Source organism: Myodes glareolus, chromosome 7, assembly GCF_982192425.1.
Source record: "Myodes glareolus chromosome 7, mMyoGla1.1, whole genome shotgun sequence".
Classification (NCBI taxonomy): Eukaryota; Metazoa; Chordata; class Mammalia; order Rodentia; family Cricetidae; genus Myodes; species Myodes glareolus.
Genome location: NC_142032.1, coordinates 63,640,461 through 63,666,909, shown reverse-complemented (window position 1 = coordinate 63,666,909; position 26,449 = coordinate 63,640,461). Strand labels below are relative to the sequence as shown.

At 42.9% G+C, this 26,449-nt stretch overlaps 2 protein-coding genes and 1 pseudogene across 2 annotated transcripts; 2 read left to right on the top strand and 1 right to left on the bottom strand.

Annotated features, from left to right (window-relative positions):
• Positions 1-256: 256 nt before the first annotated feature.
• On the bottom strand, positions 257-1,180 carry LOC125394148 (olfactory receptor 13A1-like). The gene has a single exon (XM_085692705.2). The coding sequence runs from the start codon at positions 1,178-1,180 to the stop codon at positions 257-259; it is 924 nt and encodes a 307-aa protein (XP_085548831.2).
• Positions 1,181-11,300: 10,120 nt separating this feature from the next.
• LOC148121443 (olfactory receptor 13G1-like) lies at positions 11,301-12,947 on the top strand. The gene has a single exon (XM_087907643.1). It carries the CDS (start codon positions 11,337-11,339, stop codon positions 12,258-12,260), a length of 924 nt encoding a protein of 307 aa, XP_087763769.1. The 5' UTR covers positions 11,301-11,336; the 3' UTR covers positions 12,261-12,947.
• A 7,801-nt stretch (positions 12,948-20,748) lies between these two features.
• On the top strand, positions 20,749-22,195 carry LOC148121442 (olfactory receptor 13A1-like; annotated as a pseudogene).
• The last annotated feature ends 4,254 nt before the right edge of the window (positions 22,196-26,449 follow it).

Sequence of the window (26,449 nt, the reverse complement as noted above, 5' to 3'; positions counted from 1 at the left end):
ATCAGGGTCTGGATGATTTTCACCAACACAGGATACCAAAACCCCTACATCAGCAACACCAGGCTACAGACGTGCAGCCTGTCCCAAACCTGGATTCCCACACTGACAAAAGAAATGGCCAGTGTCTCTGCCAAGAGAGGCACATTGTGTGTACATCTGCCACATAAATCACACTTCTGTTCCTTGTCATGACATCAGATTCTCAGTCATAGGTTCCAACTAGTTCATCAGCAGCTGGATCAAGCTTTCTACCTCCTCAACAAACACAGGGAAACACCTTCCTGAGGGCCACTTTAACATCCTTATTCCTCAGAGAGTAAATGAGGGGGTTCAGGGTAGGACCGACTGCTGTGTACAACAAGGAAACCACCTTGCTATTTCCCCTGGAGGATCCGGAGCCAGGCTGTACATAGGTATAGATGACAGTGGAGTAATACAAGGTAACCACCACCAGATGGGCAGAGCAGGTGGAGAAAGCACGCCTCTTACCCTCTGCAGAGCGGATGCGTAGGATGCTGGCAATGATGAAGTTGTAAGATATCATGATAAACAGAAAGTTGATCACGCCAAAGTAAACATCTGCTATTATAGTCATGATGTTGTTGAGGGTGGTCGGGCTGCAAGACAGCTGTAGCAGTGTTGGGATTTCGCATAAAAAGTGATGGATTTGGTTGGGGCCACAGAAATGGAGCCGTGCCATCAGGCCAGTGTTAATAAACGAGTTGACTATGCTGATGACCCACACAGTGCCTGCCAGCATAAGACAGACAGGCCGACTCATCAGCATACTGTAGTGCAGTGGGCGACAGATGGCCACATAGCGGTCATAGGCCATGGCCGAGAGCAGCAGTAGCTCAGCCCCCAGAAACCAGATTAGGAAGAAAACCTGGGTCAAGCATCCCTTATAGGAGATGTGGCTGCCCTTCCCCGCCAGACCCTCCAACAGCTTGGGAAGAACAGTGGATGTGCAGGAAATGTCCAACAGGGCCAGGTTTGCAAGAAAAAAGTACATAGGGGTGTGAAGACTTGAGTTCAGGCTGATAGCCATGATAATGAGGATGTTTGCTGCAAGACCCAGTACATAGAAAATGGAGAAAAAGGCCAAGGAGCAAGCCTGGAATACAGGACCCCCAGAAAATCCCTGCAGGACAAACTCTACCACATCTGTGTAGTTGTTCATTGCAATTTGAGACTGAGCCCCTGGGAGTTACTGTGACACAGCTGGGTATGGTCAAGGAGACACAGGGTGTACAGCATCCGTCATCTCACATAGGGTGCAGTCGGGTGTGATCACGAATGCTTGTCATGGGTGCTGTTGTTGTAGAAAGCACATAATTAACATGATGTCATCATCTCTCAACATAGTGCCCTAGTCTAGCTCTCTACTCTGCACACAATAGACCCAAAACAGAAGAACATCCTGTCTGTGGTGGGCAATATCTTTCTGTAACATCTGTTACCTTTTATATTGATCATGTCCTAAGATATCTCGAGACCTGGAACTCCTATAAACATATATGCTAGACTACTAGAACATACCAAGGCCCAATCTGCTCCACAGCACAGGTATTTTAGGACCTAGAGATGAGCCACCTTATCAAGGGGTAGACCAGGCTTCTTAGATGCAGGCTGCAAAAACAGTTCTGGGGAAGCATGCTTGGGGGTCTGGAGCATGGAGCAGTGACAGCATTCCATGCAGTTGGCACAGATGGTCCTGGCTCTTGCATAATGAAATGAACATATCACTTGAGAACACTACAACCATCTATTTCTACCTGGCTACCCAAAGCACTCCTTGTGGATAATAATCCCAGTGAGGTAAATAGGCATCACCCCCCCTTCCCTGAGCCTGGTGGAAGCTTGTGCCTGCCAGAGATGGCGTCAGACTGTGCCAGGGCTGGAAATACAGCATGAAAGGCATGGACACAGCTTTGCCACAGATCCGAAATTTCTAAGCTCTCACCCTTGCCCAGTCTCAAGTCTGTCTTCCCTACACCTCATACACCCATCTGTCTCTAACCACCAAAGCCTCTGCAAAAATATGGACCTTTCAGCCCAAGAAGCAGGTGGACTGATCAGCATGTAGTTATAAAAACGTTCTGCCCTGTCTAGTATCTCCATGGGACTGACTCCCAGACCGTTCCTGGAGATTCAGGAGTGGGCTGTGGGCTACATGGAAAAAAATGAATTCACACCAGGGTATGTCCTGAACAAGGAAGCACATCTTCACGCCTGAAAATGCACAGATCATGGTTCTTCTCCTGCAGTGTGAGCTCGATGCCAGAACCTGAGCTGTAGAATGAGTGATGGGCTGTGTTTCTGCCCACCACCCGGTTAGCTTTCCCCAAAATAATTACACGGAAACTGTATTCTTTTAAACACTGCTTGGCCCATTAGTTTCAGCCTCTTATTGGCTAACTCTAACATCTTGATTAACCCATTTCTATTAATCTGTGTAGCACCACAAGGTGTGGCTTACCAGAAAGGATCTTAACCTGCGTCCATCTTGAAGAGGAGAGCTATGGCGACTGCTTGCCTCTGTTTTCTTTCTCCCACAGTTCTGTTCTGTCTACTCCACCTATCTAAGCTGGTGTCCTATCAAAGGCCGAGGCAGCTTCTTTATTAACCAATGAAAGTAACACATAGACAGTTAACTCTCCTCCATCATTCCCCCTTTTTCTGTTTAAACAAAAAAGAAAGGCTTTCATTTTAACATAGTAAAATTACATATAACAAAACAGTTATCAAGCAAGAATTAGTTACAATATTTATATCTACTTTTATCTTTGATCATAACTAAGGAAAACTATAACTATAACTAACCATTCTTCAACTCCATCAAAGACTCCAGAAGGATATAATATTACCTAAGTAAACAAGAAGTAAGCAACTTCCAAAACTCTTTAAATGACAGAGACATCTCGCTGCCTGGACAGTCACCCAAAGTTCTTCTGTACCGTTGGGGCATCCATCTTCAGCCTAAAGGCCCATAGTATCCAGCAGACATTTCCATGAAGCAGGAAATTTCAAAGGCAGTTCAGTCATTATCTGCTGTGTCCTGCAGAATGTCTCGCAGACTCTTTAATGAATCAGGAACCCCGAAAGACCATCTCACCTTTAGGTCAGTTCAGCAGTCCTCTTTCTGTGGGTTCTTTGTGTCCAGTTTATGCAACAGTCCAGGCAAGAGCAGTTTCTTGCCCAAATGGCTAACCAACTCCATAAGGAACCTCTTCGATGCCCATCTTCTTCTTGAAGTAGATTGGTGCTGTCAGAAGCAGATGTGTCTCATTGTCATGAAAAGCCCTAAGTTATTAAAACATTAAATGCCATATTCTGTAGTCTTTGAAAGATATGAAGAATGCCTATCTAACTGAAATATATCTTTATATATCTAGAAATCTAACTAACATAACTACAAGCTTGACTATTATCGATGATTATCCATTAACACATAGACAGTTAATCCTCCTCCATCACTGAGCTTTTGATGCCTTCCCCCTGTCCCTTTTCCCACTGAAGAACCACGAAACTCATAGACCCTCCAGAGCAAATACTAGTCCCTGCAAAAGCAAAGCGGAGGTTGGTCTGTCAACATTCCCTGCAGATGCCAGATGGCCTCATCCAATACATAGGGCTTCTCAGTTGGCCTCCAAATCCCCTCTGTCTGCATCTCAACCCAATACAAATCTGCCTGCAGTTCTGGGTCACAGGTGGCTTTGAGCCCGAAACTCTGCACCAGGTTCACAGGAAACCACCATACCTCTCTCAGAGACCCAGATCTGCCTCAGAGACAAGTCAAAGGGCAAGGTTTCTGTTCAGCACTGACCAACGGCTCAGATAGGTCCCAAAGCAGACCCACGAGGCCAAGCTCTTAGTTAAAAACTGAAACTATGAAGCAAAGTGACTCTGGTAAAAGGTAAAAGATTTTTAAATATTGGAATAGATCAGGACAAAACCAATTACCTTTTGAGAGTCATCACTTACACACACGGGGGCGGGGGTAAACAGGGAAGATAGATAACCATAGGAAAGATGTCAGTAGAGGGAGGTCAGCTCACATGCAAAGAGAAGTTGTCCCGGAGTGCCCATCTACATCCAAGATGTCTGAAAGTCATCACAAACATGCAGTGTAGCCAAATGGTGAGAGTCCTGTGTCTTTATTGTTTGCTCTTGACCTTAAAGTAGGGCCTGCCCCGTGGCGTGGACACTGAGATTGCTAGGGAATGGCCCACAGAGAGCAATTACCCACTCTGAGGTAACCATTAGTCCCTGTGGTGTCCATAGTACTTAAGCTGAGACACCAGGACCCTAATGAACAGAGAAAGTACACACCTGAGGCCATATTCACAGGTCAAGGACACTGACCCTTGTGGTGAGTTCTACCATGGGGATACCCTCAAGATAGCTTGGCTGAGAGTCATGCTCATTTGTTCCATGTAGGAAGATGGATTTCACATTAACATACAATTCCTGAGCATAGTCTATGGGTTTACCTCACCTAACTATATCATCTTGGTGTGACATAGTTCTATCAATAAACCAACACTGATTGCTCCATCATTGTATTGGGAGATTGAGCAAGGGCCACTCTCATTGCATTGCATGGGGAGTGTGGTCAATATGGGACATCACAGTTGAGGTTGGTCATGAGTGTACGCATCTTTTCATTGCAGTTTTCAAACCCTCTCATGAGGACAGAGTGTGTGAAGTCTGTGAAGATGAAGATCAGCATCAGTAAACAGGACGTCAGTCCCACCACGTTCTGTGGCACTGGGTATAGATAACAGGGCACCTGAGTTCTTAGCAGCAGAATGGCTTCCCTGCAGAGCCAGAAGTCCACTAGCAGGTGGGCAAATCATCTCTTGCAGTCATAGAACAGTGCAGACATTATCACTTTGAGAATAATCATTTTCAAAAATCCAAAAGAGCCAAAATATCCTTACTTCACAAACCAAATGACCACTGGCCACCTTAAGCTCCAAATCCTCCAAAATCCTTGAGCTCTGTCTATATACACATTCTCAGTCTCTCACAAAACCTAACCTATTCAGCATAACAGCAAATGCAACAGTTTCAGCACAACTCAAGATTTGAACAACTCCCAGAGGACATCAAGATGTGATATGATGCCATCAGAGAGGCCTCCATTGGCAGTTGGTGGGAACAGATGCAGAGATCCAGAGCTGAACATTAGGCAAAGAGAGAGCCTAACTTGGAGATCTCCATCAGGTCCTTCCCTTTGTAGCTCAGGGAACCCCAAGGAAGAGAGGGGAGGAAGAATTGTAGGAACCAGAGGGGTCAAGAACACCAGGAGAACATGATCCACAGAATCAACTGAGCAGGGCTCTTAGGAACTCATGATGATTAAAGAGACAATCTACTCCCCTATATAACCCTTCTCCCATATGCCTTTAAGTAACCCCAATAAAACCAATTGGTGTAAGAAGTTGGACTTTGGTGGTATCTGTGCTTTGGTCTATCATAGGTTCTCTGATGAGTGCCTTGGTTGTAGAACCACTTCCTCTGAGTTTACAACTAACCTTGCCAACCATTATTAGTCAGCCCAGAAAGGAAATGTCTATCATCTTTAATATCCATTCTTGTATCATATCTTCAACTTTTGAAATTCTCTCTTCCAAGTCTAGTACTCTATTGGTGAGTTTTTCTTCTGAGGTTTTGATGTTTCACTTCCTAAACATTTTATTTCCAGTTTTATCTCAGTTTGGGTTTTGTTTTTCTTTTTTTCTTTCCTTTTTTGTGTTTGTTTGTTTTTTGTTTTTTAGACAGGGTTTCACTGTAGCTTTGGAGCTTGTCCTCAGACTAGCTCTTGTAAAGCAGACTGACTTTGAACTCACAGAGATTCTCCTGCCTCTGCCTCTTGAGTGCTGGGATTAAGGGATGCACCACCACTGCCTGGCTAGTTTGGGTTTTCTTTAATCATTCTGTTGTTTGTTTGTTTTGCTGTATAAATCCCTCTTACAAGTCATGAATTGTAAATATATTCATTCTACCATTTGTGTTTTCAGATTCCAATAAAGAATATACTCACATACTATTTAAGGTTCTTGAACGTATTCATAATCATTTTTGAGTCCTTTTTTGCACTTCAACTATATTACATATCTTGGGGTCTGATGTAGTTGGGATACTGGATTCTTGTGGAAGCATCCTTGTCTCGACTTTAGGTATTTGTGTTTTTGTGCTGGTGTCTAGGCATCTGGAATGGGATGACTGAAGTGAAAGATATTGATACCTGGTCTTGTCTTTGTTGGGTGGGTGTTACATTTCCCAGTTTCTGTTGTTTCCTCTGGATCTTGTCAAAGTCTGGTGAATGGGTTGCCCAGTACAGAGCTCTTGTTTATGTGGCTGCATGACAGAGTGGGATAGATGTGGCCATGGAGAAAAGACTGAATTGGGCTTCAAAACTAAAGGGGGTCCTGTTCACACCTATAATTAGCATCCATATGGAGTAGGAAATATGGTAGAGAGGGGGTATTCTTGAACTATGCAAGTGTTAAACAAAACATTGTCTGGATAGACAGAGACATTAGGGGATCCTGTATCTGAAGCAAGAGTTGAAGTATCCAGTGAATATAACCGAAGTCAGAGTACAAGACCTGTAAGCAGGTTGTTACTGACTGTGCGTAAGAATGTGAAGCATTATTAATAAAATTTCAGAGATAGAAATTGGGGTTCAACACGAAGGACCAAAAAGCAAAGAAACCAGCTACTGACTCTTGCCTCAAATTCAGTCCAAAATGGTGATCCTGCCTCCAGCAATCTCAGAATGACTGAGTCTAAGAGTTGTCTCCTCCCATCTTAAACTCCTCTCTAGTTCTAGGATTAAAGGTATTCACCATGCATACCTTTTAATGCAGCACATTAAAGCCATGTACTGCCTTGTTTCTATGACATCTAGTGTGGCTATTGCAATTAAAGGTGTGTATTACCACTGTCTAGTCTGTCAGGTTGACCAGTGGTGTTCTTTTACTCTCTGGTCTTCAGGCAAGTGATATTTATTAAAACACAAATAAAATATCCTACAAGAATGGAAAGATCATAATGGAGGGCCGGAAGGATAGTGTGGCTCACCTACTAGCATCCTTACCAGATGTGACTACTGAGAGTCCAGTTGTAAGCATTTCTGAAAGAATACGACAGGAAGGAATGGGGATGGGCTGGGTGCAGAGGAAAGCAGAAGAGAATGTCTACAAGAGGAAAAATGGGTTCACTCCAAGGCTTGGTGAAGTCCCCTAAGGTTGGGTGTGGAATGGGTGGAGAGGCCCCTTCAACCAGACTGCTATAGGGCTGGGAATGAGACTGGAGAGTTTGGAATGAGGGTCAGGAAGAAGCGTGAGAAGTACTGACCTATTCCTAGCCTGTTGTGGCTCTGGGGGTTCCCATATAGAGGATTTTATAGTGCCTGTGGATAACATAAAGGGATGAGAAGACACTAGATAAAAGGTATAGTTCTTTATCGGCTCCACTATAAGTCTAGTCTTGTTTTGAAATGCTATTATTGACAGCAAACATTTTAGACTATGGTAATTCTTTGGCATCATCCAACAGAAACTAAGAATGAAAAAAAAAAAAGCTCAAATTGCTGTCCTAAAATGTGCATCTGTGATATCTGTGATTTGTGTGTGTGTGTGTGTGTGTGTGTGTGTGTGTGTGTGTTTGTGATAAACATGAAGGAGCATAGACATTACAAATTAAAATAAAAATGTTTACACTACTTCTAAACTTTAAATATACATAAAACCTTCAGAGACTAAGGATGCCATTTTTAACTGTGTTGTTTCTGTATCTAGTGACACTGAAGACAACTGACATCCCCTAACCTCTGACTTGGAGAGCAAGTATGAGAACATACACTGGAGAAGTGAATTCATTTGAGGACATACGGCTGGCACTTTTTTGAGGAACTAGACTTTCATAGAAGCCGTCTGATTAATATTCAACTACCCACAGCTCGGGAGGAACTGAGGCATGCTACAGAATACTCTCGTATCTTGAACTCCCGTCTTCCCCATCTCACATGGATACTCAATCTCTGTCAGTTGAGGTCAGGATACAATGTGTAGATTGTTCCTTTCCACACAAAATTGATCATCACAACATCAATGCAGGCAGTGATGGCCCATGAAGCTAGAGAAATCTGAGATCCTTTCCTGGTGAACTTAAGCCAGTGAACATCTAACCCTGAGAGCTCTGCTGTGTTTTCAGCTGAGACTTGGGTGTGAAGAAGTGAGCTCCAACTGGGAAAGCATCTGAGTTCCTGCCATGGCAACCAGAACTTGTGGCTTTTCCTTCTGCCCTTGGGGCTGAGCTCCTCTTTGCTGACACTTTCCACTGTTGACCTGACAGATAGTTGCAAGGCCACCTCAGCCAGGGCCCTGGGGTAGGCTTCCCATGGGGCCAAGACTGCCATGGGTTGCATCACACAGTTAACGCTATCAAGATTTAAGCCCGGATTATCTGAAGCTAACAGACATCTCTATACTTCTCAGGACCAAAGCATCCCTGAAGCCCAAATGTTCTGGTAAGTACATGATCTAGCCGATAATTTTCTGTAGGGTTCAGGGGCATCTCTATGGGCAGGGGTTACCAACACTATGGCAAAGTCTTCAGACTCATCTGGAAAATATCCTTCTTTTCAACAACTCCTAATGTGTATGGCCACTTAAGTCAGCTATGTCCTTTCTTTCCTGTCAGCTGTTCATCAGGAGACGTATTTATACAGTCCAGGGGTGGGCTTGGAGCCACAGGGTCTCTGATGTCAGAAGAACATAAATGTGTACCTATGGATGTTTCTGACATTCACAGAGGGAAATCAACAGGTTCAGAAACTATCACAGAGAAGTGAGATAAAGGGCTGGATAATAGGTAATAGTGCAGATGTGCTGTCTCGTGCTCTCTCTCTCTTTCCTCTCTCTCTCCTCTGTCTCTCTCTCTCTCTCTCTCCCTCCTCTCTGTCTGTCTATCTGTCTCTCTGTCTGCCTGTCTTTCTCTGCAGTTTCTTTTCCACACACTTCTCTGGATACCCAGCCCCACGCCTGTGGACATACAGGTAGGTTTCATACTCATTTACTTTTCCAGACTTTTGAAAACAGAGATATTTTCTCCCCATGTAGATTTCATGTGCGTTGAACTACACAAAGACATGGTAGGAACAAGCTAGTAGAAATTTTGGATTAAGTCTCAAGTCCTCAAATAGGAAGTAGAGGGGATTGGTAGTGATTGGCATGTTTGTGGGTAGACTCCAGCAGGAGTTCCTGCATCAACCTCCTTAGCCTCTCTGGGGCACCTGTGAACCACGGACACTGCACCCTCATCCCAGTCGGGATGTCCTGCAGAGTCACTTCACTTTCCCAGGGAGGAGGAATGACCCTGGATTCACTCCTTTCTTATCATCTCAGGCTGCCTGGGCAACACAACAGCAAGCTGCTCCTGCCTCCTTTGTGCTGCAGTGCAGATATAGGAGGTCGGTGTGGGGCAGGGAGCACATGCTCACGTTTGACATGGTGTTTCATCTCTCAGAGGTGTGAATGCTGACACAGAGGCATCCTCATTACTGCCGGACTCACAGACGCATACGGTAGGGGATATATGGACTAAAGGGGTGAAAAATAAAAAGTTAATATATTGGTGGTGAAAACCAACCAATCAACCAAATAAATAAATAATAAAAGAGTAAGTTCAGATCAAATTGCAGTCAATATTAGTAACAAATACTATTTAGAGTTTGGATTTCCTGGGCAGTATTTGAGACATGTTTTAGAAAGTGTGTTCTTGTATATCTTAGCTTCCTGTATATCATCTGCTAAACGCGGCAGCCGGGTCTGTTACTCTCAGTGTTCAGGGGCACCATGTCCGCACCCCAGGCACCGCCCAGTGACTACTAGAGCTCTGTGTGAAACAGAGTGTCCACCGTTTGTGTGCAGCCTGATCTGACGCCCTGTGAGAACAGAATAAAGATTGACCCTGGTTGAAGTTTGGCAGGCTTCCCTGCCCAGACTATGCCCTCATCACCTTGAGCTTGATTTGCTGGGTTTAAGATGGGACAAAGCCAACACATCATGGTCTCCCACACCCCTCTCCTTGCAAACCCTTCTGGAGCAGTGTGAGATGGAGAAACAGGGGTGGTGCACAGTGGTGGGGAATGCCAGTAAATGCACTTCCAGGACTATTTTGTTTTAGAGCACTCTACTCTGGAAACATGTAAAATGCTCTACTGTGAAACATGACTTGTATTTTCGTACTAGATGTGATTGTTGGATGAGCATCCTGTCATACTGTGTGCATTCCATGTAGCTTCCTGTCCCCTGTCACTGTCAGTCCGGTCTTAGATTCTGATTCATAACTCACACTCAGGTATGTTCCCTTCACTGTGTCCTAATTGGCAGAGTCTGGTAGTAGGAAGTGGCAAGTGAGCAGTACACACAGAGTCCAGCAGTACCCAGTCTAGTCACCACCACCCTATGTCTTCTCAACAGAGGCCTGTGTTCTCATCATTCGGGGCATGTGTGTTCTGGACAGTGACTTGCAGTGTGAAGTCCTACAGGGGTGGTTTGGTTCCTTCAGATGGTTCTCTGAGCAGCCTTGCAAGAACTGGGTCGGGGACCAGTTGAGTTCCTATGGCTTAAAGTTGAGAGACACCCTATATTCCTTAAAATACCCTCTTTTTTGCATCAGCTTGAGTATGAGTCTTGAATGCTATACCTCAGCTTATTGTCCTAGTGGAATAGAGTTCAAGGATAGGAAGTTCTGGGGTCAATGTTGTCAGCTGCATGAGAAGTCACATCGTCACAAAGATGACACTGGTTCTGTCTCCTGAGAATCAGTCACTCAGTAAATGTTCTGTGTGCTATTCCCCACACTCTCAGGCAAGCAGCAAGCACCAAATGAAACCGTTCTCACTGTACCTTTCCACAGTCCAAGTGATGATGATGAGTAATTCATGTCTTCCCAGCATCCACACCACAATCTCCAGTCACTGTGGCCTGGATGACTCATGAGACCATGGCCATCTCTCCCTCCTTATGGGATGAGATACAGCATGTATGGAAGAATTTGTTCAGAGATCTTGCATGCAGGGTCCACCCATATTCACAACAGAGCCCATGTGGGATGTGTCCGTGACCTGCTCATTACTTTAGCATGTGATCCCTGAGAATGAAATTTAAACATTGCTTTCTTACCAGAATGGGTTCCTTGTTACACAGCATTGACTATTAACTGAGATTTAAAATACTTTTCAGTTAATCAAAATAAAGTTCATTCTTCTTTTGTCAGAGCCCCAAGCACTCCCAACCTGAGCATAGACCGTGTTATCCATGGCTCCTGAGAACCAGTCAGTTGTGGCCATGTTCATCCTACAAAGTTTCGTGGATGACTCCTGGATCCAGGATGCCCTCTTCTGCTTCTTCTTTATCTTGTTAATGGTGGCCATAATTGGCAATGGTCTGATTATAACAACCATCCACAGGAGTCCCAGCCTCCACACACCCATGTATTTCTTCCTGGTTAACCTTGCCCTGATGGATGTGATCTGCACTGTGACTGTCCTACCCAAGGTCCTGCAGAGCCTGGTGACTGAGAACACCATATCTTATGGGGGATGTCTCATACAGATGTTCATCTTCACCTGGGTCCTGAGCTCTGAGCTTCTGCTCTTCTCTGCAATGGCCTATGACCGCTATCTTGCAATCTGCCGGCCATTGCACTATGGAACCCTCATGAGTGGCAGGGTCTGTGTGGCCCTTGCAACCTTTGTGTGGTTTACAGGGGCTCTCAATGCCTTGGTGCTCACTTGTCTAGTGTTGCCACTGTCCTTCTGTGGCCCCAATCTCATCAAACACTTCTTCTGTGAGATTCCTTCTGTGCTCATACTGTCCTGCAGCCCTACCTTTATAAATGACATCATGACTGTCATTGCAGATATGTTTTTGTCTGGCTTGAACTTCCTCTTGACCATGACGTCCTATGGCTTCATCATTGCCAGCATCCTGCGCATCCGCTCAGCGGAAGGCAAGAAGCGTGCCTTTTCCACCTGCTCTGCCCACCTGATTGTGGTCACCCTTTATTATTCCACTGTGTTGTATACCTATGTCAGGCCAGCCCTAGGAACTGCTGGTGTGCTGGACAAGGCCATTACTGTTCTGTACACCACTGTGACTCCAACTTTGAATCCCCTGATTTATACCCTGAGAAACAAGGAATTCAAAACATCCTTTAAAAGACTTCAGTTTCGACATTGATTACTTTGAACTTAAAAAGGAACTTTGGAAGAAGTGGTCAAGGAGTACTAAAAATCAGTTAAGCCTTTATTTGTGCATCTCCTGATTCTGGGTATAGGCCAAGTCATGATCTGAGCTAAGAAATATCATACTATCTACCAGGTAATTCTTATTTCTACTCACTCAAATGTTTTAGATAACTTTTAACCATTTCTATTTTGTTAGTAGAAAAATATGCTTATAAGTTCAATGCTATTAAATGTTAAGGTATTTCTCTGACTCACTGAATCAAAACTAGGTAAATCTTGAGTGTAGTCTTTTAGTGATCCCCACTTGATAATTTTGATACTCTGTAGGGCCAAGAGTGAATGAATAAAGAGATAAAGAATAATGAACCCTTCCCACACTTGTTCACTGCATTTGCCTGTTTAATTTTGCTGTTTTCATCTTTCTTAATCTTACATCACAGCTTTTCCTGGTGCTTGGTTCATTCCCCAGTTTGAGGGAAGAAAACCCTCACAGAGGATCTGAGTTACAGGCTGACTCTGAGAGCCTTTGTAGATGGAAGCTTCAGTCCCACCTGGTCTCACAGACTTTCAGTCCTAAAGAAACACACAGAGATTTATATTAATTATAAACAGTTTGGCTCATTATTAACTAGCTTTTGCCACTTGAATTAACTCATAATTGTTATAATTCTTATCTGTGCTTAACCACATGTCTTGGTTCCTTTCATCCGTGAGGCATTCTCATCTTGCTTCCTCTGCATCTAGCTAGCAACTGACTCTCTCTACCTTTCTTCTTCCCATAATTCTCTTAGTCTGATCACCACACCTATACTTCTTTCCTGGCTACTGGACAATCAGTGTTTTGCTAAATTTATATGAATGACAAATATTTACAGAGTACAAAATCATTATGCCACAGCAGTTCCCATTTTTTCCTTTTCAAAGCAAGAACTCTGAACCTAATCTCCTTTGTTTAGCTTTTTCCTGACCATTATCCACAACTTGCAACCAGTCCTTTAAACAAAGACAAAAGTCCATAATCCATTTTTTAGGAATGTAGGCATAAATTTTTTAGGCTACAACCTGCTGGTTTAGCATGCTGATAATCTTATAGAGACCCAAAGAAAATTTAGGATTATATCAAGTCCTGACTGGAATATTCTGTGAGGCTTGATCATCTCAGCCACAGCCTTGAAGCTATTCTGGGTGCAGAACTCAGAAGACACAGCAACAGAGGTGCTCTGAAACATTGGCTCATCCAGGCCATTTGTTCCCAATGCAAATTTTTGAGGAGGGTCTTCCTCACTCAAACTTTATTTTTCTTCCCCAAGAATGAATCCCAACCTTTCATTTCTGTGATAATAAAAGCAAAAACTCTTCTCCAAATTAACATTAAAATTTGAAGTCAAAGCATTTTCAAAATATATAGATTGAATTAATCCAGCAGCATATGTAATCCAATGTCGTTTAGCAGCTCTTGTTCCTTCCTCTGCAGTCAAACAATTCAAACACAGCACAATAACACACAGTATCCAGACTTCCTGTGTAGTTTTTAGCTTTACATGCTTTTTAAAACTCTATTTCTTTTATTTTTATTTTTAATTTGTAGATTTTTGAGGCAGGGTTTCTCTCTATATCTTCGACTGTCCTGGAACTCACTCTGTAGATCAGGCTGGTCTCAAACTCACAGAGATCTGCCTGCATCTGCCTCCCAAATGCTGGAATTAAAAGCATGTACCACCATACCTGATTATGCTATTTCTTTGTTTAAGGGGTTTCTCTATCCTTTTTTTTCTTTTCTCTCCCAAGCCTATGTATATTTTTAAACATACTATTTAGAAAGTTTTTTTTCATCTGAATATGTCTTTACTGTATATTTCTTTCTCTTTCTGACTACATGAGTCTTTAATCAGCTAATCAATATGGCTGGATTAAAGCTGTGGCTTTGGCAGCTAACTCTATCCCATTCCTTGAATTCCTGAGCATCTAGATTCATGATAGAGATACTGGTGGGAGCCATTTCTATAGTCACAACTCTGTGAAGTTCCTAGGTCCATGCTACCACTGAGAAGCATGCCACTGGCTGCTCATAAACATCATTTAAGTGTTTGGTGACAGAGCCTCTTAAAAGAGCCATGCAGTTTTTGCTACTAATGCTGAGTCAGGAATCCTTTCTTAAAGTAGTTGTGCCTCTGCTTGTTAGAGGAAATACTGCTACCAAGAGGCCATAATTGAGTCTGTTTTTTTTATGTCTAGCACACAGAAATTGCATCAATTAAAACACTGCTTGACCAATGACTCTAGCATATTTCTAGCTAGCTCTTATGTCTTTAATTAACCCACTTTTATTATTTTATATTTTACAACAAGGCTTACCAGAACTTTTTCCAGTTGTCTGTCTCCTTCAGCAGCTACATGGCATCTCCCTGACTCTGCCTACTTGTTCTATATCAGATTTCCTGTCTGACTATATTGTGCCATGCTATAGGCCCAAAGCCATTTCTTTATTTACCAATGGTAACAAAACATATTCACAGCATACAGAGGGGAATCTCATATCAGCTAAGGATCTTGTATATCACTGCAGGCAATTAGCTTCTCTCTAGATAGTAGTTGGAAGCAGACACAGAACTTGGGTAATGCGATGTGGTAGTCTGTATGTAATTGGTCCCCACAATCTCATAGGAAGTGGTACTACTAGGAAGTATGACTTTGTTAGAGTGAGTTAGAAGAAGTGTGTCGCTGTGGGGTGGGCTCAGAGTACTGTACAATGTTTAAGTCAGCTTTCAGTTGCCCTCTGATCAAGATGTAGCCAGCATCGTGTCTGCCATGCTCTGCACCCTGATGATAACCTCTAAACTGTAAGCTAAGCCCAATTAAATGTTTTCCATATAAGAGTTGCCATGGTGATGGTGTCTCTTCACAGCAATTGAAACATTAACTAAGGAAGATGGAATGAGAAGGTAGACAAGAACTCCTGCTTCCTCTCAGCTTAGCACATGTGTTGGTTGCTGGTGATAATAGCCATTGGACAGCAAGAAGGCAGGAAAGAGAGCCGTGATAGTTTTCACACTTGAGGCACTGCAGGAGAGCAGTAGGAACTAGAAGGTCTCATAGAAGTGGGTGTCCTTACATCCACAGAATGCTAGTCACATCATCAGAGCAACATTAATGGGAGAATTGAGGGCACAGATGGACCATATACCATCATAAGGTCCCCACATATGTGTTGGCTCATACAAGAGCTATAGTGTAGAGGAAAGCAAATGTCCAAATCGTGATCATAGGCTTTGACTATGAGCAATAGCTCAGAAAATATGAACCACACAAGGAATTAGAGGTGATCCATGAAAATAGATGGTATTTTTCTAGGGAATTAGACCAATTAAACCGTGTGTAGCACAGAGGAGTTGCAGACCATGTGTATGGTAGCCAGATCTCACAGAAAAACATTACATTGGTCTATAAAGACTCTGGAGTTGGTCAAAGCAATGATCATAGCATTTCCCATGGTTTCCAGGATGTATTGTAATAGTCGTTAACACTCTTCTTCTAATAGACTCTTGGGACATTCCTGCTTCATGAATCAAGAAGTTATCCCATTTCACGTTACTTATGTCATCCAAATGGTCATTGAAGCCTATGGTGCGGACTTCCAAATTATCACTCACGCATGCTCTAATATTTCATCCTTACATATTTCAGGTTTCTAATCATATTTTAGATGGCCAGTTTTATTCTTTCATGCTGCCTTGCATTGCCCATGTAGACCACATTGAGTATTCTAAAAAGTAGCCTTGGTACTTGGCATTCACCACTTACTCCAGTAACACTGAAATTCTCATGTGTCCTCAAGAAAATGAGATACTCTGTTGCTGACATGGAAAGTCCACATGTGATGGCCCTGTGTCTAACATGCATGGTGCCCGCCAGGTCCAGCTACAGCCACACTCTGCCTTTGTGATACTGTAGGTGCTAATTTTTTATACTGCTACTTCTCATTAACCCATTAATGATATCGCTAAATACACAGACTGTTGAATGAAATAATGAAAACATTTCAAAACTGGAAGGAGAATTTAACAAAGAAAGGGAATCATTAAAGACAACACAACCTTTGCCTGATTGGATTTAAGGTCCATTTGGCAAGATGGATCCCATGGATGGCACTACTCTAAAGGCCAACAACCTGAGATTGAATGGGCATGAGCCTAGGAAGAAACCAAATACTATAGGTCAGTTAAAGAAATACAGTCATAAATTTACTCCTAAATGCATTCTAATATATCCATAGATCAGTGCCTTGCTCATCGATCATTAGAGAAACTTCCTCTTGCAGTAAATAGAAACTAACACAGAGATACACAATTAGACATTGTGCTGAGATTAAGATATTTTGAAACACTCAGTCCTGAATGGCATACCTTCATCAAACTTCTCCCTGCAGGACTTCTGGATCTATAAGGAAGATAAGGCATAAAGAGTTTAAGAGCCAGTGGAGATGAATGACTCCAAGGAAACAGTATTTTCCAAACAGGAGAGGACTGGTGTAGACATGAACTCACAGAAACTATGGCAACAAGCATGGGTACCACATAGGCTCAAGCTAGACAGAATCCCAGCACTAAGAAGAAAAAGTGGACACAGACTCTGATGCCTAAACAAGAAGGTATTTCCAATTGACAACTGCTTACAAATGAGTTAGTTAATTCTATACACCGGCATCTTACTGGGTATACCAACCATATATAAGGGCAGGTCCCATAGCCATCAACACAAAATGCATTCAATCGTATTTGGAAGGATATTTTGTTTCATAATAATTGGAGGGAGCAGTTCTTGTCTTGGTCACCTTTTGCTTATATATTATGATCTGATTTGTGTTTTTGTTAATCTTGAGAGTGTGTATGTGCATATTTGTGTGTATTTTTTCTATTTTTTATTATTATTATGCCTTGTTTGTGTTTATTTGTTTGCTTGATTGTTGATTTTCAAAAGAGAAAGAAAAGGCATTGGAATTGAATCAGTGGAGAGGTGAGGAGTATCTGGAAGTAGTTGAGGGAGGGGAAACAGTGATTAGGTTATATTATATAAAATTTTTTACAATTAAAACTTAATAATGATGGCTTTATTTAGGTTTTCATTTATGAAGAATCTGGAGTAACATAAGACTTTGAGTAAAATTTTATTTTTGAAATTTTTAGGGTTATAATTTGATTTGCATTACACCCCTCCAGTTCCTCCTCCCAAACCCTCCTCTATACTCCTACAGAGTCTCTTCCAAATGTGTGACCCCTTTTTTGTTATTAACTGTTATTGTATGCATATGAGTATATGAATATGAATATATTACTAAGTGCAACTTGTTAAGTCTATAATGATACCAGTATATATGTATCAAAGATGAATAAATATCTTAAATGCTTAAAATATAGCAAACAAAATGGAAGTACTAAGGGAACATGAATTCTTAACAATATAATTGAAAAGGTTAAATATAGAAAGAGGAAGTGTGGCCTAGACAATAGCACATATTTCGAATAAAATTGTTGCATATGTGTCTGATTCAGAGGAAGTACACTCAGCAGAATACAGAGGAGTTGAATTATATCAGGGTGAGACCTTCTATACAGTACATAAAAATCCCAATGACACTCTGGGACATGGATGCAGAGTGTTGGTGGAAGAACGGCATTGAAGGGGAACTGCTCCTCCCCATAGGATATGACTTCCCTGACCCCTCTCCTCCACACCAGTCTGCAGGGAACTTGAGTCATAAAGCCAGGAGTCCCCTTAATTGATCCTAAGAGCTTTCTCCTTGAGTTTCTATCCCAGGAGGCACCAGGACAAACATTTATCCCGGGTCTCACAAAAGCATAGCTATATCTGAAGGCCAATGACCCCTACACAAAGGAAGACAGAGCTTCAGAGGGCCACTAAAGTCTTGGTGCTGCAGAAAAAGAAGTCTGTGCTCAGAACAGTGTACACTTTTGTGGGAGGCATCTGTCACCTGAATTCACTCTGACATGGGAGGTGAGTGACAGCTAATCTTTCACTATGTGTTTCTACCGGCTAGCAGTGGAACTCGAAGCAAAAGTTCTCACTTTAAAAGTGACAATTGTCTCAGTATTTGGATGTCAGCACAGAGGGACATCAACTCATGTTCTCAATGAGTCCTGAGTTAGAGAAAGGAGTGCTGGGTCAGAGAACAGGTTATGATAGAAAGATTTGGTTTCATGCTCCATTGTACGAACAACAGAATACTTAGCTTCTAATGACAATAGAGTTTATTATGTCCATTTTCCCACTTACATCAAAACCCCAACTTTCTCATTCACCACTTCCAATACAAACAATAATTTTGAATCCAAGATCTATATTGATGATTAGGTAGGACTTGAATGCTGCCTTGTTTGACCATGATATCCACAAAGCATGGTGAGAAAATGTCACAGAGAGATTTTGATACCCTGTTGTCCAGGGTTCACTGCAGAGATACAGTTTTGGGCATACACTTCCTCCATAGAGTTAAAAACACCAGCCCAGCCCTGTAGGTGTTAGTCTTTTCCTGTCTGCTACAGATCAGAAATGGCAGGACCGACAGTCACCTAAAGAAACAACTTTTGCTGTGATGGTGTTCTTTGATGTACAGGGCTTTATGGCCTCATGCCCCCCACTTGTCAATGATTGATATAACACCTGTGCTACCATTGTCCTGCTCAGAGAGATCTTTCCTGTGACAATGAGTTCAAAGATATTCCATACTTTATTCTTCGTCATTTTAATGGTGAGTCTTATGCTGAGGTCCTTCATCTACTTGGAGTTTAGTTTTATAGAGATTGAGACATAAGAATCTTGTTTAATTCTTTTATGTGTAACTTCCAGTTTGATCAGCCCCCTTTTTGTAATAAATCATGAGTCTATAGATGTACGAACATAGGTCTGGATCCTCAAATCATTTTATTATTTACATTAATCTGACATTTCTTCTCATGTGTGCCATTCAGAAATCAGTTATTGTCTGTGTAAGCAGATTTTTACTGATGTGCTATAGGTAATAGGAGAATTCAGTCAAACAGCAAATGCTTCTTACAGGGTTCAATTGTTTTTAAATCTTTCCTTCTAGCTCAGCCTAGGATCAGTCTTATCAACTCTCCCTGTCCTCTGAGGGAGGCAAACCCTGGGGTTGGGATTTAATATCATCAATAGATTGTTAGTACTCTCAGAAGAGTATTTCAAAATTTAAAATATGGTTGAACTAGGTACCCAGGTGCAGAAACTGACAAGACCATTGAGGAATTGTTTTTGGAAATGTGTTTCTGCTGAACCAATTGCAATAGCAAACTATGCACTGGTGCAATAAATATGAGAGTCAGATAAGAACATGGTCAGACATAACACTGACTACATGGTTACAGAGGGTAAATACAATATTTTGGTATCTTTGGTATAAAATGGAGACAGATGTGATTTTTAAAATTCAACATTTCCTACTTAGATGGGAGTAAAAATGGTTGGAAGACACATTATAGAAAAGATATATGAGATAAAATGTGATTTTTATTTTGTTTTGTTTTGTTTTTTTTCCTTCAAAGTTTATTAAAATATAAAAGTTTCCATTTTCGCCCCTCCTCCCAACACTCTCCCACTCCTCCCACTCCCTCTCCTCTTCCCTCTCCATCCCTAAGAGCAGTCAGGGTTTCCTGCCCTGTGGGTAGTTCAAGTTCCTCCCCGCTCCCTCCAGGACCAGGAAGGTGAGTATCTAGTCACACTGGATCCCCAAAAATCCAGAATATGCAGAGGAAACAAGTCCCAGAGTCATTGTCAATGGCTTTTTAGAAAGACTTCGGGCCAGCCACATTCAGAGAATCCAGCCTCCTCCAGAGAATCTGGTTGGATCAAGCGCTCCTTCAGTCCCAGTCAACTGGCCTTGGTGAACTCTCATTAGATCAGTCGCCTTGTATCAGTGGGTGATCGCTCCCCTTGCGGTTCTGATTTGCTTTTTCATGTTCTTCCTCCTTCTGCTCCTCATTTGGACCTTGGGGGGCTCAGTCCGGTGCTCCAATGTGGGTCTCCGTCTGTATCGCCGTCCTTCACCAGATGAAGGATCTATGGTGATAAGCAAAATATCCATCAGTATGGTTATGGGCCACGGCCGGTTCAGGCACCCTCTCCTCTGCCCAGAGAACAATCTGGGGGATCTCTTCTTGGACCTGGGATCCCATATATAATCAAGTCTCCTGTAAACCCTAAAATGACTCCCTTAGTTGAAATATATTCTTCCCTGATCCCATATTCAAGGGATGCTTCATTTGACCCACGTGCTCAAGATGCGGCAGGAACAGATGTCCCTTTGACCCAAATCTACACAGGAAAGTTTCTACGTGGGAAATGAAAAGTAAATAAAATATCTGTGGTTTCAAACGGTGTGGTACAGACAATAAGGGACAAGAGGCTTCCATGAAGAAAATACACTCACTTCTCCCCTTTCCGACAGCAGAGAATTTTGAGATGACCAAGTTTGGAAAGCCTACTTTGAAGTGGTAAACTGGTGCTTCCTCAGAACCCAGCAGACACAGCAGTGGACACATACTCTCCATCATGATGTTGAGTCCCAACCAGACAACGGTGACAGAGTTTGTGCTGGAAGGGTTCTCAGAGCACCCTAGTCTACGACTGCTCCTGATTGGCTGCTTCCTGACTCTCTACACAATGGCTCTAACAGACAACATTGTCATCATTGCTTTGGTCACCTCCAGCACTGGGCTCCACAGTCCCATGTACTTTTTCCTGTGCAACCTGGCCACCATGGATATCATCTGCACCTCTTCTGTGCTGCCCAAGGCGCTACTTGGACTAGTTTCTAAGGAAAACACCATCTCCTTCAAGGGGTGCATGACCCAGCTCTTCTTCCTTGCCTGGTCTGGATCCTCTGAGCTGTTGCTGCTCACAGTCATGGCCTATGACTGCTACGTGGCCATCTGCCATCCCCTGCACTACAGCTCTAGGATGAGCCCACACCTGTGTGGGGTCCTGGCCACGGCTGTGTGATCCATCTGTGCTCTGAATTCAGCCATCAACACTAGTCTGATGGCACGGCTGTCATTCTGTGGCCCCAACGTCATCACCCACTTCTTCTGTGAGATCCCCCCACTCCTCCTCCTCTCCTGCAGCTCCACATATGTGAATAACATCATGACTCTTATGGCAGATGCCTTTTATGGAGGCATCAACTTCATCCTCACCTTGCTCTCCTATGGCTGCATCATCGCCAGCATCCTGCGCATGCGTTCTGCTGAGGGCAAGAGGAAGGCCTTTTCTACCTGCTCCTCCCACCTCATCGTGGTCTGTGTGTACTACTCGTCTGTGTTCTGTGCCTACATCAGTCCTGCCTCCAGCTACCGCCCAGAAAGAAGCAAAGTGACCTCGGTGCTGTACTCAGTGCTCAACCCAACCCTGAACCCCCTCATCTATACCCTGAGGAACAAGGACGTCAAGCTGGCCCTGGGCAGACTCTTGCCCTCTTTCTCACATTAAGTGGAGATGTGCAGGCTGGTCTCCTGGCCTGGCCTGTTCTTACACAAGCTTTCCTGAGAGCAGCCTCATGGAGCATGGGTGTACCTATTTCTGTTTTAGAAAACCATTCTCTGATCCAAGTATTAGACAATTTCACTTACTGTAACCTCAAAGACAACAAAAATTTAGAGGCAATTAAAAAATGCAAGCTTTATTTCCTGACAAGTACAACCAATTTCAATAATGATTAAAGTTTATCTAAATGGAGCTTCCACATTCCTGGACTGCAAGACTTCCTTGGATGGCAACGGTGATAGTCACAAAACAAAGCCCTTTCCTCCCCTCAGCAAACATCACAGAGTTTTGTTTAGAACTATGGCTAAGAATCTACACTTGATATGGAATCTTGAGGGACAAGCATAGCCACAGGGTCTTGGGAAAACAAAGTTGAGTAACTTAGATTCTCTATTTCACAACTTACTAGTGAGTTGTGGAAGTCAAAGCTGGGAGGGAGAAAGAGGTCATCTATGAAGCAGAGAATGAGTTCAAGTTTCAAAAATTAACTCACAAATATCAGTCAAGGTTACTTATGACAATCATGACATGAGAAAGAGTAATTATTTTCCACCATGATGCTTTGGGGAAACTAGATTAATGTTTACTTGCCAAGGGTAATGGGAAAGTCTTATATCACAATATGAATCCAAAACATCAAAAATAGATCACAGACAAAAATGCAAAAGTAAAACATTGCATCATATTTTCCCTTCCCCCACAACTCCTTCCAGAGCTTGTTTACCCATTTTGCTACACACCCAATCTCTCTCTGTCTCCGTCTCTCAAACAAACCAAAAAAAATAACCAAAACAAATTCAAAACAATATAACAAAACAGTACCAAAACAAATCAAAAAGCATGCACGCATGTGCACACACGCACGCGTGCGCGCACACACACACACACACACACACACACACACACACACAGACAGAGTCTATTTTGCATTGAACAATTGTACCAATTGCTCCTAGATAAATTAAAATTCTTTGGTAACAGAATAGAGGAAGAGGAAGCAGAAAAAGAAAGGGGAAGTGTGTCTGCGACCCCTGCTAAGATACTGTGGATCAACTACTCAGTGCAGAAAGGGCAGCATCTGCAGAAACTGTTGCTGAAATGATGCTGTGTCCTTTTCAGACTAAACACATTCTTCATTAGCTTACTTCCCTATTCTTAAATGCTATACCACACCGTGGCTTATGATGCAAATCAGAAATGTACTAACTAGCTCATCACCCTTGTGGGCAAAATACCTTCTCAACAGCATTTATTCTGTCTCATGTTTTCAGAGGAAACATTCCATAGACACTTGACTATTTGTTCTGGTGTATTGTAATGTGGGGCCTCACGGTAGTGGGCATATGTAGTGCAGAAGCTTCCTCCCTTCAAAGTGGCCGAGAACACATATCAGAGGAACACCCGTGCTCAACTGGCTTTCTCCTTTCTCTTTAGCTCAGGCTTTCTAGCCCCCAGTCCCAGGGATGGTGTTGTCCACGTGGAGAGTGGATCCCCTGCTTCAGGAATTCTTTCCTGGAAACACTCTCAGCTACATGGACAGAAGGAAATTCAGTGATTTCACAGGTTGTTTTAATTCAGCTATGGTGACAATAAAGAGTAACACCGGTGAATCACTGGCCTTTTTTACCTGTCTCACCTGTTGGTTTCTCTGGCACTGCCTCTAATCACCTTTTGTACCATTCAATCTATTACTAGTCTCATGACTGCTATGTAAGCTGTAGAACAACTGACAACTGACCAAACACCAAGTACACATATGTTTACAAACACACATACATGCATACATCTCTTAGATACGTTATTGGGAATTCTTATCATGGTGGTGTGATGGCTAGAGAAACTTCATTCTGTGCTAGGCATACATCCTGGTACCTAAGAGCCGTCTGTCTCTGACTCAAGTTCCTGAATGATAAGTTCCCAGTTACCCTGACTCCTTGACCCATACCAAGAACTGTGCAAGTATAACCATCTGCATGTTATCATATGCCTAATTGCTAAAAATTTGGCTCCTGTAACTTGCTAATGATGGTATTCAAAAACTATCTTGAGGTTTCTTTGATTGCTCAATCTTGCAGAGCAGAACAGCTCTATGGTTTCTGTAGTTTTTGTGCAGATATGCAAGGGTTTGTTTTTGTTTTCACTTTTTAAAGCCCTTCCTCACTCAGTTCCGCATCACACGCCTCTGAGTTGGGTTAGAGACTGTCTCCAGTCTATTAGTTTTAATAAACCAATCATAATCTGAGCTGAGTCTGTAGATTTTATACCAGTTGTCTTGAACTCTATATTTGTAGACCACAGAGACATCCCGGAGATGGCAGATTCCGGGATGGAGAGTACAGATGCAAGTGTGAGACAGACTTGGAGGCCCAGAGAATTTCAACCATTGCTGCCACAAATTAGACACTAGTCAAGGACAAACCCCAGATAAAAGCAAGTACTGTCACTCAGAGGCAGAGGGAGAGCAACCTTATGGCAGGGGGAGCATGTTGTGGAATTGGGCACCCAGGGAAAATCAGACTGTGCCTGCCATAACTTTGCAAATTGATAACAAAATAAAAGCAAACATTTCTGGCAAACAGGCACTTGAAATAGAACTAATGGGTAAGTTGATCAAGGAGTTGGGATATTTAGAGAAAGATGAGAGATCAGTCGTGATAAGAGACACAGTCTTCAGTGATAGAAGAGAGACATCTTCCTATACCCTTGATTGTGGCATAGGGGTGAAAGTGACCACCACATGCCTGTGTTTGTCTGGTCTCCTCAGCCTGGGTGGACTGTCTGTCTTCTTAAGTCATGTGTTTTTGTTTAATAGATTTGTGTTTTCTGGTGTACTTGTAACATTTGTTGCTAAAATTGGAATCATACTGAGTACAGCCAAGTCTCCTTTGAATTTCATGCTGCAAATCTTCCAGGAGATCCAGGGAGGGGACAACAGAGTTGAGATGTGACTGAAATTGTACTCTATGTGAACCAGAATGACCAGATGCAGGGTCAGTCGACTCAAACTGCCAAGAGAGTCTGTCAAGTGCTCACAGGGGACCCTGGCCACTCTGACCAGTTCCCTAAGATTGATAATAGGCTCTCCCTCCTCCTAGAGCTCTCTCCTTGGCTGAAATGTTGTGCTTGAAACAAGTGTCTCTGTTTAGTTGCCAAAACAATGAGTCAAAACCCAAATAAAATGTTCTGGCCCCTGTGGAGGAAGAGGTAGACATGCCATGCCTCCAGTCAATCTAGAACCCAACTGTGTCTGAAGGTGACCATGTACCTGCATTCCCAAGAATTTATCTTGACCTGTCTACCTCACCTTCACAGAATCAAAGTGTGCTGGAATTTCTGCAAACAATGTAAGCCAGATACAAGCTGTTCTCCTAAGAAAGGCATCCCCAATGGTTTATCACTCCCAGCAGAACAAGGAGCTGGGAGGGACTAAAGGCCCAGAGATGCTTTTCTAGTTTTTCTGCCTTTTTCAACCAGTGACTTACATAACTGGAAGACCCATACTATTCCATTCTCAAGACACTTCAGGCCCTCATCAGTCTGTTGGAACTGTTTTCTTTACCCATCAACCCACACGGGATGAATGCAAACAACCACTGGGTGCCCTTTTTACCACTGAGGAGAAAGATCAAACCATGACTGAAGGCAGGAAGTCTGCAACAGGTCCGAGGGTAAGCATGGTAGACACAAAAAGAAGAGCCAAGTGAATGTTTCCCTAAACTTTACCAATTTGGGATCCCAATCCTCACCAAGGTCAGGAGGCACTGAAAACACACCCCCAGGCCCTACTGCCCAGAATGAGAGAGTGTTAGAAAGCCAGCTCATCTCTCAAAGGTATCTAAGGTAATTCAGGGAGATCATGAATCTTTTGCTGGGTTCCTGGAGCACCTCCATGAGGATTACTGGAGGTTACCCCCATTGACCCAGATGCCCCAGAAAACTGACAGACTATTAATATTGCTTTTCTCACCCAGTCAACCCCAGATAGTCACAGGAAGTTAAAAAAATTAGAAAAGTCCAAGGGAATGAATAGGTCACAGTTTTTAGAATTAGCTAGCAGATTTTTAACAGAGCAAACCCAGAGGAGAAGGACAAGAGGCTTGTCAGAATAATGGTGGCTGTGTTCAGTGAGGGGCCCAGCAGTAAACAAAAGTACTCAGAGAGACCAAATCAGCCTCAATAGGACCAATGTGCAAATTCTAAAAAAAAAAACAAAAAAAAAATTAATCACCCTGGAAGAATGACTGCATAGCATGTAGAGGAAAAGGATGATATATCCTCAATCTGACAGAATCAAATTGATGTGGGCATTGATCAATACTGTGAGTCCCTAGGAACCCATCATCACAGGGAAAGTAAGCGGCAGACCTCTCTTTTTCCTGGTGGATAATGGTGTACTCCATTGAATTCTGATCCAGTCCCTGGGCCACTCGCTAAGAAGAGAACCATCACTCAAGGAACCACAGGGACCTGTACCTTCTCTTGGAACACCACTTGGGAAGGAAACCTTGGACATGGTACTGAACTCATTTTTTTCTTGTTGTGCTGGTAGAGCCCTGTTGGGAAAACTTGGCATCACTAACACATTCAGTAAGGAAAAAAGCCACTCTGAAC